At 38.4% G+C, this 13421-nt stretch overlaps 1 protein-coding gene across 1 annotated transcript in view; it reads right to left on the bottom strand.

The window, feature by feature from the left end:
* SORCS2 (sortilin related VPS10 domain containing receptor 2) overlaps positions 1 to 13421 on the bottom strand; it is a gene marked incomplete at both ends in the record, with an annotated part of 543493 nt that overhangs the window by 229020 nt on the left and 301052 nt on the right. Inside the window, one exon of the mRNA XM_084286795.1 lies at positions 2517 to 2616. Coding sequence (XP_084142921.1) covers positions 2517 to 2616 — 100 coding nt within the window. The remainder of the gene's footprint in view (positions 1 to 2516; positions 2617 to 13421) is intronic.

Raw genomic sequence — 13421 nt, 5'->3', positions numbered from 1 at the left:
GAGACTCACTGCAGACCCACTAGAGTCACAAAATCTTTTACAGCAACCTGTGCAAGACCATTCAGTCTTACTCTCATATGTATAATAATCTATGACTTTAACAGGATGAATTGCCTGGAGGTATCCAAGCTTTTCCATTCACTACAGAGAGAGGAGACTTGACAGAACACCTAAACTCAGGTGAGATTAAAGCACTGATGACACTGAGGTGTAAAAGATTAGCATTATATATGCAGTATTAGTTCTTCCACAGATGAGGTCTACAGTAGGTAAACAAAATTAAAGCACAGAATAGTGCTCAATATGCAAAATATTAAAAAAATCACCATCGATGTCTTTTATCTTTGCTTTCATGCATATTCCCTGTCCCTAAATGCTAACTGGCAGCATGGGACTACTTACGCCTTAAATTTAAATGCACGCTCAACGCCAGTAAGCACAGCCAGCACTCCAGCACAGCTCCCATATTCAGCACATTTCAAAAGATGTGAACTGGATGAAGAAAACCCACACCACAGTGATCTGAAGTCTAGTAATATCAATAAAAAGTCAAAACTTGAAACTTTTGCTCAGGTCAGAAAAGGAAGTCAGAGCTGTAAATGTTTTCTTACACCCTAGTGCATTTGTCCGGAAATGGACGGTAGGGAGAAATTTTCTTCCATCTTCCCAAATGACTTTTGTGAAATCAGACGTTAGTCATTGTATCCTAATCATATGTCCAACACCAGAAAAGCAGCCATTTCAACTGACAAAGTTCTCATGACATGGAGACTTCCTGCTTACTTGATATGTGTGACCACACCACCTCCAAGCCAAGTTTGAAGCTGTGGGCTACACCATTTGACTCCAATGCTTTCACCATTTTTTTGTACCATGTATGTGTGTACAACTGCACATATACATATGTCTCCTTACAGTCCTTCTGTTCTTCTGTTTTGTTGTTCATATACTATTGAACATCATCTTCGGAAAAACAAAACAGCATAAAAATAGTGTATTTAATGACTAACAACAAAAGCACTCTCTATAATCAGTGGACTGCAATACAATATCAATTTACTAAGCCAGATATGTATCTCTAAGGACTTCAAGTTGCCTTGAGCAGAAAATAGTGTTGTTGTGTGTTTTTTTTTTAAGACTGGGTTAACATGAGACTTTTTGTGAACATCCATCTTCAGGCTTGAAATTCAGCAATGATCTTACCATTTTGCCAGACAACTGGCACAATCACACAGGCACTGACATGCGTCTGTACGCTTTTATACTGGGAAAAATTCTCCACAGAGCTGTCATCTTTCTCAAACTTTCAGCTTCCAATCCGGAAACCAAAATGGATAAAGCTTTATTGATTCTTTTTGGACTTGAAATCATCAGTAAATTTTAGCTCCAAGACAGACAGTGCACAGAAACTTTGTGCTTGGTGGTAGATCCACTCCAAGAAACAAACAAACAAACAAAACATTTCTGACTTCATAGGAGATTAAAAATATGTTACCAAGGAATAGCATAGCTTGGTCACAAAAACTCCAGTCACAATTGCAAGAGAAATAAAATATGTACTTAATCATCCAGGCAGTCTCAACAAATTCTACTGATTTTAATTAAACAGAACAGACAGATAAACACAACTAAAATTGTCCTTCCAATCAGTGGCCTCCACATGAAGTCAATTCTTCCATATTACACTGTAGTTAAAAGGCACCTATCAAGAGAAAGTTCTTATTTCATGAAAGACCTACTGTGTTTGTGCTATTCATAACGTATTTCACAATTCCTGCATTTTAAATCACAAGCATTTTGCAGACTTAGAAGGCTTGTTATTGTTGTTTTTTTTTTTTCTCATAATCACTCTTCTTGCCTCTTCTAATATAACATCCATCGTAAATACACTCAGTGGGTCGATTTCACTCTCACATATGAAATTCACTTAATCTTCCTAGGTGCCATGAAAAGCTTTTTGGTTCAGTAATGATGTAGAAACGTGTTGTTGTTGTTTTTTGTTTGTTTGTTTGTTTTTGTTGTTTTGTTTTGTTTTTTAAAAAAAAAAAGAGTTCCAAGAATCAGTGGGTTTTGTTTTTTTAATTAAGGTTTTGCACAGGATAAACATCATTCTCAATTACAGCCTGTCCAATAACTATACTTTGTACTCAGAAACATCCAAATGGACTTAAATTGTGTATAAAAGATGAAGACTAAATGCTAGTCCCAAATTTTGTGTGGATGTGTGAAAACCTACACAAGTTGCTTTTCTCTTTCTGGGAAAAACTCCATGGAAACTCCATTTCCAGAAGTCAACGGCCTCAAAAGTTTTCATACTTTTCATACTTCAAGGCATTTTCCCCTTCCATACTATACAGCAAGAATAAATATCCTGCTTGCATATGTCACAAATGCACCTAAAGAGACTAGCAACTTTGTGAAAAACTTTCCACTATTTTTTACAAGCCAATAAAACACACTTCACATAGTCATAGAGTCTCCATTGCACTATAAAATGTCATTTTTTTGCCACATACCTTTTTCTTGTTGGTGGGACAAATGTAGAAATTGTCAATAACAGTGGCAATCCCAGGCTGCAGATTCAACTTTGTGTATAACGTCCCAAAATCTGAGGACCTGAAAGAAATCAAACATCTGTAAGTGTTTTCCTCTAAGGGCTTCAGCATGGAAACTCTTTGGGGGGTGGGGAGGAACAAACACAAAAAAAACATACATGCACACTTTGTAGTACTAACTATCCATTTTCAATGCTTCTCTGCCATCCATTTGTTCTTTTCATTGCTCATTAGCGACTAAAAGAAACCTGCCAATATAAGAATATTTTTCGAGGTCTGAAAAAACATTGCTAGTCTTGTCTGTATTTCACAGGTCTGTGCAGTGCTAGCTTTCATCCTGACACTACCCTGTACAATGAGAGAAGCACAAAATATATACCTTTCCATCACCACCCACAAGTTGCAAAAAAAAGAGCTAGGCAGAGCAAAGGCTTGTATGCGAGTACTAATGGCACCTGCTCAGCTATGTGGAAAAAGAAAAGCTAATTTCAGTGCCTGGTGTTGCATAAAAAAACAATTGGGCCTAAGATCTGGAAGGCATTAGACTTGACAAAGGTATCCACTCCTCAAGCTCTTTTTCAGAGGATCATTATAGTTCTGACTAAATAAAAACAAAGCAAGTTCTTGACCATCAATATGTCTTGCACACAAAGCTATGAATATAACAAATGTAAGCACAAGCAGAAATTGCCTTGTATTCCTGAAAAACTGACAGCAAGAAATGGCATCTGTTTTAGGTACCTGCACCTCCAAAGTCTAGTATAAAAACAACATTAGTTTAGCAAAACGTTAATAAGCAAAACTCAAAGCAAGTCACATCCAAAATTAACTCGCTGTGGATGAACCTTCATTTGTTCTGTACAGGATTAAATTGCACCATATGGTCTCTCCATATTTTCCCTTCTCATTTGGAAGGAGACTCATCTAAGGCACCTGTCCCTTTCTCTACCAAGAAGCCTTCCCTAGGACAGAGAGTTGCTGGGTGGACTCCCACTCCATGTTCCCTTTTCTTCAGTGGAATAACACTCTGTCAAAAGCCAGGACTGAAGGTGCCCTGTCAGGTTATGCCAAGGTGCCCCTGGGTTATGCCAACAAGTGAGAACATTCAACAACTCTCTTATCCAGCCTATCCAAGGGAATCACAATGAAACCTCGGTCCCTTCCAGCATGACACTGAGGACTGCCTATAACTGATTTCTGCGCCACGGCACCATTCTCACATTTTCATTGCTCCTCAGCAGGCTCTGTTGTTGCATCCCCCCTGCCCAGGTGAGTTATTGCTGAAATTCAAAGGCATGACTTCATACAGCAAGAGTGAAAAGGGAGATAACAAATCCTTGGCTAACCATGTCCTTGACAGGTGGCTCAGAGCCGAAGATCTCCTTCAAGCTACATAAAGCAGAATGGTCCCCAAGGGTCCACCTGCCTGCAGGAGTGCACCTGGCCTCCATCTCCCTGTGTCTCCATCCCACCAAGAATGTTACTTAAGTCAGAGTATACATGATATGAAGCCAGAGATGGCTATTTTTCTATCACTCATCCAGCTGCCTGCATGTTGCAAGAGCTTGTAACTGTCTTGGAGTAGTTTTTATGTCTCTGGCATCACCAAACATATGAGACACAGAATGGTATATCTGGATCAGTCCCAAAGGCACACCAAGTAAAGAACAGTTCATATTTACCTTATTTTTCTTTCCTCTCTACCAGTCAAAAAATGACTGTGACACACAGACCATACCCACAGCCCAAGGTTGAGATCATATCTCTTTTATAGTGATGTCTGAATGGATTCAATTTTTTTTTCCTTTTTTTTTTTTTTTTTTTTTCCCCATAATGTTGTTTGGGCTGCAGATACACAACAATGCAGAAGTTAACATAATCATAGCAATTCAGTTTTGACAAATAATTATGTAGAAATCAAGTGCACACAATTGCACTGCAGTGGGCATTCAGCACAGAGCTAATTAAAATTCTCAGGGGAATAGGATGGATGGTGCTAAGCTGATTTTGCCAGAGGTGTTTGACAGAAAAGAAATTAAAGGAAAAACTAAAATACTGACTTCAGCCAGATGTACTGAAATCACACAGAACAAGTATCTATGCTGGAAACAGAGCCTGGTATATTCTCTTTGAGGCAAGAATATCAGGTCAGCAGCTTGCCCAGTAATAAAATCCTGAAATAATTCTCTGAACTTTAGAGATGATCCAATTTACTTTGAAGAGGCAATTCCAGGATTAATACAATGGGACCACTGGAGAGTGACACCACAGGAGTGATGGTGACGGCAACTGTATCAAGGTATGAGAGCAGTACAGGCAGGAAGAGGATAAGCCATTTCAAAGATTAAAAAATCCAGTCTAAAACTTCCTGTTCTAACTATTATGACTTATAAAAGTTACTACGAAGAAATAATAAAGTCATGACAAAAAGAGTACACTAAATTAACAAAAGTATTTTCAAAGGTAGAACAACTCTAGACAAAATTATTTTCTCATACAAATTAGCTATCTCAAGGGGAAAAAGGGGAAAAAAAAAAAAAAAAAAAAAAAAAAAAAACATGATAAAACAAGCTAATGCATATCCATACAGGTGCACCATGCCCAAGCAGGAAGATTCAGATTGACAGATCTGTGGATCTATAGAGAAATTTATTCAGACTGTTGTTTTTTTACTACAACCTTGCCTTGAGGGAGACCAGGAATGCCAGCTACTCCTTGAGACATCTACGTTCAAGAGGACATAGCTCAAGGACCTCGTTCAAGGGAAGCTCTGTCCAAAAAAATCACCTGGCCTTCCAAATTTGTGTTAATCCAGAGAAAACAGGTCACAACTTCTTTTTCTATTTGAGATATAAGTTCCAAGTTCCTGACTGAGCATATATAAAGAGTTAACATTTTTATTAACAAAGTCCTTGTAATAACTCAGCTATAGGGTTGGGGAGGATAAATTCCAGGACCTCAGAGTTTGCCTGCTTTGGAAATGTATTATGTAGCAGCACAAAATGAGTTTTGTACCAAATTCAGGAGAGGAAGAGCCCTTTACTCTCTTCCAGTCATAGAACGACTTTTTTTTGGGAGTGTGAAAAAAAAAAAAAAAAAACAAGCAAAACACAAATCTCTGTTTATTGGGGGGGGGGAGGGGGGGGAAGGGGGAGGGAAAAGTATTCCCCTTCCTTCACGAAAATTTTTGAAAAGATATTTTCAAGGTAAAATACAAAGAGGATACACATGCAACTGATAAGAAGAGTAAAAAGAAAATCTTTCCATAGCATGGTTTATTTGCATTGGAAGCACAACAGCAGAACTCCATAAACCTGAACAAGAAGCATAAAGGTTGAGTTCTTAAACATGGGCCTGACTGCAGCTCTGAGTGATCTGGATCCAGATAGTGACTATTTTCACTTCTGTGAGACATTCCAGCATATACAGCAGGCAATCCACACGTGCTTCTTCCTCATCCGTGTGGACACTAAGTGCTACAGATTGTGTGGATGCTTCTTAGTATAGCAAAACTCAGTAAAGTGGAGGACTTGTATGAAAAACATCTTTCTGAACTTTGGTGATGGGCCATTCCTGACAGGCAGAACCATCAGGTGCTGAAACTATGTGATTATTCATGTAGAGATGCAGACATCACACAGCCTGACAGGCCCTACTGCTAGGTAACAGCTTCTTTGAAAGTATGCCTCTGCTGAAATACATGTACGTGCCGTTCTTCTTCTTCCTTTTATTTATTTATTTATTTATTTTTATTTTTTAAGAAGTCGCTTCCCACTCTAATAACTGTGTGTTGAAATAGCAATGATCAAAATCAAACAATGATATTACAGCACAGACAGAATGATGTCTTTACCATGTTTTAATGCTGTGAGTTCAGACTATAGTTGGGAAACCTTCCAACTGGTACAGAAATGATGGGGGGGGGGGGGGGGGGGGGGCACACACTCAAAACTGCCTAAACTGTGAAAATTGGATCTTGTCTTTAAAAACTATCTTTTTTATACTTGAGCTGAAATAAATCTATGCCTAATATAATTTGGAACTGTACCTAAACTCTGAGTCTTGACATCTTTTAACAGAAGTATTGAGAAAGAAGAAGAAATTTAACAGATACCAAAAGAGACACAAACCAAATGTTTGCCTGTCTAAACCTCACTATCATTATACAGCTCTCCACTGATGATTCACACCTACGATTCAGTATTACTGTTTTTCCAGATGATATTTACAAGTATATAGTAAAAAAAATAGATATATTAAAATGTAGATAGATGTTAAGAAAAAAAAAAAAAAAAAAAAAGAGGTCAAAACTGCAAAATTCCAAGTAAAATTTAATAGTCAAAGAAAATGCCAACTGAAAATGCTATTTCCTTTCCTTTCCTAGTCCTGTCCTCCTCTTCCCCTATTAATGAATTGAAGAGAGGGACTGGAAAGACAGTGGCTGGAAGAGCTAGCACACATGTGGATCAGATTTTCTCTACCTTTCCTCCTTGAAGATTAACTCGAGAACTATTTTAGCCAAACGAGATATTCTGTACAATCTCTATTATTTGAAAATCCTGGAAGACAACAATGAAGAAGTTTCAAACAATTTGTGAATTAGTTAACTAGCCAAATAAAAAGAAAGCATTTGGAAAAAAAATAAAAAATAAAATAATAATAAAAAAAGCGTAGGAAAGATCTGCTGCTGTAGGTTCTTGATAAATTTTTGGAATGAAAAAAAAAAAAAAGAAAAAAAAAGATTCAGTTGAGATACACATTGCAGTATCAAGTATGAGTGGATCTGTTCATAACACTCACTAGACTTCTTCCCACCTAAATCTTTTCCAGATTGTATTGCACATCTTCTTTCCTTCCCCTTGCTTTGGTCACAAGAATGATCCAGTATTTACATCATTCACACACACACACACCAAAAAAAACCTTTCGTCACAGTAGAAACACATTGTAATGGTTGAGTTCCAATACCTGACTCACATATTTAGGAATTCATGCAGATGAAAGTTTCTTCAACAGCTATGCAAGAGTATGAATGCTAGCAATCCAATTAGCAGATTACTCATCAGCTACCAGCTCTGCATAAGTATTCCACTCTGAGGCTTTCTAGAAAAGTTGAGCCTTTTTGAAGTTACATGATATTTTTCCTCTCAGAAATAGAGAAGTTTTAGAAATGTTTCTTTGACTTAATCCAGTTTTACACTAAAAAATCAACAGTGCAGTCAAGAGCTAACAGATAAACAGTTCACCTGTTTACCAGTTCAAATTTAGGCAATATATAGTTTACTCTCTTTTTTTTTTTTTTTTTCACTGTGAAGATGAACTTATCCTGGTTTTATTTATCAGTCCATTATTGATAACAGTAGCCAGATTTTAAAGAAATGTGTTTTATCACAACAGGCTTTTGGCTAAAGTGAACTCCTCTGTAGCGCTCTGATGAGAAGATGGTGCAACCCAGTGTTTATATACTTACAGAGATTCCCTCCCATTAATACAAATATTACATGCTCAAGAACAGTCCTACAGTCCCAGTCACTACATGCAAGCACAATAAAAGACAAGCAGCTATTTGCAGAGGCTTTTCATCAATCTGTAAATATATATTCAAATTTGACTGTAAAACACTGCCTCCAAAAAAGCCACAGAATAAAACAAAGCACTGAACTGTGTTCATATCCAATGAGAACTCGAGGAGGATCAAACAGTCATGACTTCTAGAACTCGACTTTTACTAAATGTTTAAAAAACACCTCACTCAACCATCTGCTCTGAGAGGGAAAAACAGTCCTTTTTAGCCAGTAATAAAAGTAAGGATTAGCCCGCTGGGTGGCTTTAGCAAGACATGTCCTTCCCCAGTGTCTATGGTTACTAACTTCAAAATGAGGAATAGGATGCTGCCTTGTTTTGCAATGCACTTAAAAATCAAAGACAAACTCTAAACAATGTGACACATTGGCTTCATCCCTAAGGGGCTGACAGTGTGCTCCACAATGCAGACCTGGTCTGACTTACCCATACTGGCATGCCAGGCTACAACTTTCTACCCTGATGCTGCAATACCTACATCTGCAGAAAGTATTTCCAAGGCCACCCTTTCCAGGAACTATTCTGTCTCAGTTACTCAGACACAAAGCTTACCACAGTACAAGAATCACTGACAGATTCTTATGAGGGAACATGGAAGGTCGCAAGTAAACCCTGCATGCATGTGGTGTTAGTTGGCAGTGAAATCTAGCACAGAAATTTAAGCACTGATTCTTGTTTGTTTACATATTGCAACAGGCTTTCTCTTACTGGTATCCTCAGTCATTGCATTTATCCACATATTTTTATTTGATTATTAGTTACAACCAAACTACTTACTCTGTAAAATGTAAACACATGCACACACTTAAACTCCAGTGGTAAGCAGAACTGTGGCTTCCATATATACTACGTATCTTTTAGGATTGTATTTAAATATTCCTGCTCTGCATACGCTCATTGTACACCACCATAGTTATCTTTTGTAGCCCTTCATTAGTCCTTCAATATACCACAAACATCCTGCTCATTAGCCTATAATCGAGCTCCTTATCAGTTACATTTCTAAGCTCCTCATTACTTTGCCACACAGCTCCAATAATTAGACTTCATATTTTATTGGCCTCCACAACACTGCATTAGCTTCTATTAGCTGCAATCACCACCTTTTCTCCCTGAAATTGTTAGTTTAAGTAGGACATCTATTTTGGAACTACTGCCTTGGTGTATCAATTCAATCACCAAGGCACAGAAGCCATTGATGGGCACATATTAGGGGACATAGTCTGTAGCCACACTCACCATACATCATATTTGTGATGAATCCACTCAACCACATAACATGTAGTGTTGCAGTGACAAAAAAGACAAAACACATCCAGGAAAACAGGGATACGAATCACAAAAGTAAAATCTCCTTATTACTTCTTCCTTTCTACCTTTGCAATCCAGGCTGGGCTGTGGCCAGCAGAAGCACACACAGCCCTTGGGATGCAGTCCCTGGAGAATGCAGACATCTCTGGGGGGCACCTTAAAAATCCCCACCAATCTATCTCCAGCCATTTTGTCCTGCTAGAAGCAATTGAAATAAATTAAAAAAAAAAAAAAAAAAAAAGCAATGGAAATGATCCACATCCAAATTATAGTTTTTGAAGGTTTCTTATTAACCTCATTCATTTCAATAATCCTGTTAACAACTCACTCCCTCAAATACTTCTAGTTGCCTAAACATGTGAGTAGAAAATGAGAATGAAATGGTGGAAAATACAGAAAGCTTTCTTACCACACCTTCTTCACTGAATTCAGCATATCATGTAACTAACTGTTAGTGAACAAGTATTTATTCTAAGAAACAGTCCTGTGTAGATTTAGTTTCAGTAGCTGCAAATCCAGCATTGCATTAGCATGTCTCAGCAAGGAGTGGAGTACTTAAGAGAGGGTTTGAGGGGGTTGCTGCTGAAAAACAGCTCTGGCATATTAGAAACATAAATAAACTCTGAACTCAGAACTGATAACTCAATACAGCAATACAAAAATTATTAATATTAATTTATTTTGTTTCATATCATAAAAATACTGCCTGGATTAGAACACAGTAAGAATTTTACTATAAGGTGTATATTTTTTAATAAAAAGGCTTTCCTTTACAACCTCAATTTATTATTTCTGAGAGTACTGTATTGAAAAAAGTGGCTTCACTTAACTATTACATTACTATCTAAAAAAGAAATGAATATATCACTTCCTATATATTATTAAATTTCTTCCACTGATTTTGAAAAAAAAAAAAAAAGTTTGTTGACAATTTAGAGAAAAGAAAAAAGAAATAAAAACCATTGGTGCTAAAGCACAATTTTTGAAAATTATGTTTACTACCAAGATTGCCAAAAGCAGAAACATCCTTATATCATTTTCAATACAATTCCTCTTTTATGAGTGCTGTGATTGGGGAAAAAAAAAAAGAAAAAAAAAAAAAAGTAATTACCAAGGAAATTTTCTCATCTGACATACTTATGTTCTTTGGGCAAACTTAGGTTGGTTTAAGAACATTTTCTGGAGGTTTGCAAGAAACATTACAGTTCTCCATCATGGAAAAATACTAGGTATTTTCCTCAGTCCAGGACTTTTATTTAAACCAGTACACACAGCTGAAATATTTCTGAAACAACTTTATTCTCCTAATATGAGTCAGGCGAGGCAGCTCCTTGGAAGGCATTAAGGATGTTGGGATGTATGAGACGAGAGAATTTGGCTTTGTGCTTTCAGACCAGAATACAAAATTTCTTGTAATCACTGGAGAGATCCAGCTGCAACAAGAACACTTAGGAAATTAAAAAAGAACTGATAATCTTTTAATAATTGTATGTGCATATTTGCATGTGATTACGTATTCCTCTACTAATGGGCTCTGCCAACTATAACAGTTGGCTACTGACTCTTCTGTATGTGGAACTCCTTCTTTGACTCAATTTATAGAAGTTTTGACTCAATTTATAGAAGTTTTGACTTTTCCTGCTAACGTGCTGACCTCAGCTTTATGATTGCTCTCAGTGAGGGGAGCAGTGAGCACTTTACACAAACAGGTTGTAGCACTTTATAAAAAGGTAAATAAGTCAATGTTTTGTCAGGGATTTGACTGTTACTCTGCCGCTGAAGCCAAATGTCTGGCAGAACACAGGGAGCAACTGGGCATATTTATAAACAGAATGAAAATATCACCCAACCAGTCAGTAAATACGGATCAATAGACACTGTAAGGTGTCAAGCCTTATGATAAATGTATTAAAGACTTACCAAGTCCCATACAGTCATCTCTTGTGGGTTTATCTGGCATGCTGCTTCAAATCTGCTTGCACACATCATGAATCGAGGCTGGACAGTGTCCAGATGGAGCACAAGTTCATGTAGGATATCAGTTCCTATGTCTCCATTGTTAAAGGATTATTGTAAGCTATTACAATTGCTGCAGGAACAAAACCTCTACAAGGAATTTTAAGGCAACATTTTGAATCCTTATCCTACCACAGGAGTTCACTGCTTGAGTTAAAAGCACTGCCTGCCTCACCCAATGGTTGCGGTGATGTATACGAAATCACAAAAATGTCCAGACGGTTAAGCAAGACCAAGTTCTCTTAACAGCCATTGAAATCACAGTGTGTCTGTGCCACCTGAACTGCTTTGCTGAGCATAGTGCTTACACATGCAGTTACCGACAGAGGAGCACACCTTGGGAGGCCACGGTCACTCACCAGGGAAACTGGGGGAATTCGGATGCTCACCACCATTTCAGTAGGATTTGTTTCTTTTACTTGCTAATGAGCCCAGTCATAATCTCCTAATAGCTTTCTACAATTGCCGAAGCCTTTCTATATTTATTTTGTGTAGAGTTTTTCAGCAGCCAAATTTCCCCTGCAGTCATTCTCCTGTATCTGCAGTGACACCTGGGGAGGGCTGGGCCCATCAGCTGTAGTTTGGCCTGCTGTTGAACTTGGCAAGCCAGCAGCACATAAAACCCCAGCAGATGTTTCTGCTTTTATAGCAGCTCTTCCAAACCCTTGGCCAGACATAAATCCAAAATAGATCCAGAAAAGAGACAAACAGTGCCACCATCATGGCTCTTAAAATTAGAAGGCAGAACCAACCTTTTCTGCAGGACTCCGAGAGACCATTAGCAGCAGAAGGTGCAGTGAAGTGTTCCCATAAATTATGCAGACAGATTACAAGGGCTAGCCACAGCAAATGCAGCACATTTTGCACTGCATCACAGTTTGCTAGGAAACAGAACCCAAAGACAAATACACGCATTTACATAGAAGTTTCCAAACTGAGAAGATTACACTTCATAGCAACAAGTACAGGAAGCAGGCGATTTTACGGCCATTAACACTTTCAGATGAATCTACTGTGCTTCCATACCATGATAATTAACATTCTAAAAATAAAACAGAAAGGAGACGATCCTTGGCAGAGGTTGCGTTCTGCATACATGCCATGTTGGATCTATTTTGTAAAAAGAAAGTCGCGCTAAGAGTGCATTCACAGCTGACATTGTGCTTTACAGGAGAGTAGGTTGATATATGCCAGGGTGACACGTTAATACATTTGTTCACTTGATGATGACTAACTGCTCTTAACAGAAGCTCGGTCCACTATAAATTGTTGCCATGTAATTTCAAATGCAAGTGAAAACAACCCCCACAGAATAAGATTAACTCTCTACCTTTAAAATAACACAAAGCACTCATGGAGCTGAAAACTTCAATCACACTCGTCTGACATTCAGGAAGATCAAGAAAAGAAAAAAAAAAAAGTGACCCTGCATGTAAAAACAAGTTCTTTCTGAAGGAATGAGGATTATTACATGTTGCCCTGTTTCCCCTAGCATCTACCACTCAAGGTCAGATGAAGCTGCCAGGAGGTGATGCAGCTCTGCTGGTCTAGGGCTGCAGGGGTGTCCGGGGTCTCTCACTGAGGCTGAGGACAACAGAAGATGGCCTCCTTCCCTGCAGGAACTCTGTGCTGATAAAGGTTCTGGGTCACCAAATGAAGAGCTCCAGATGAAGGTCAGCAGCCTTCACAGCACGTACAATGATGGGAAAGAAATCCATGGGATCCTGAGACACTGCAGCTACATGAGCCTGAATCCTCCTCCCATGATGATGAAGGTTGGAAGCTGGTGAGTCCTGGCACGACGTGGAGGACAGCTTTGTCTCCATGTGCAGGTCTATGACCACAGAACACCTTCAGTGCCCTGGAAGCACATGAAGGGCTGGGAGCAGCATCCATCAATACATTTTGCTGGCTGTGCCTCAGCATGCAGCAGCTCCAGGAGGAAGTGGCAGGTGA

The sequence above is a fragment of the Netta rufina genome (genome assembly GCF_964035555.1).
Source record: "Netta rufina genome assembly, chromosome: 4".
NCBI classification, from domain to species: Eukaryota; Metazoa; Chordata; class Aves; order Anseriformes; family Anatidae; genus Netta; species Netta rufina.
This window is presented reverse-complemented; position numbering and strand designations above follow the sequence as displayed.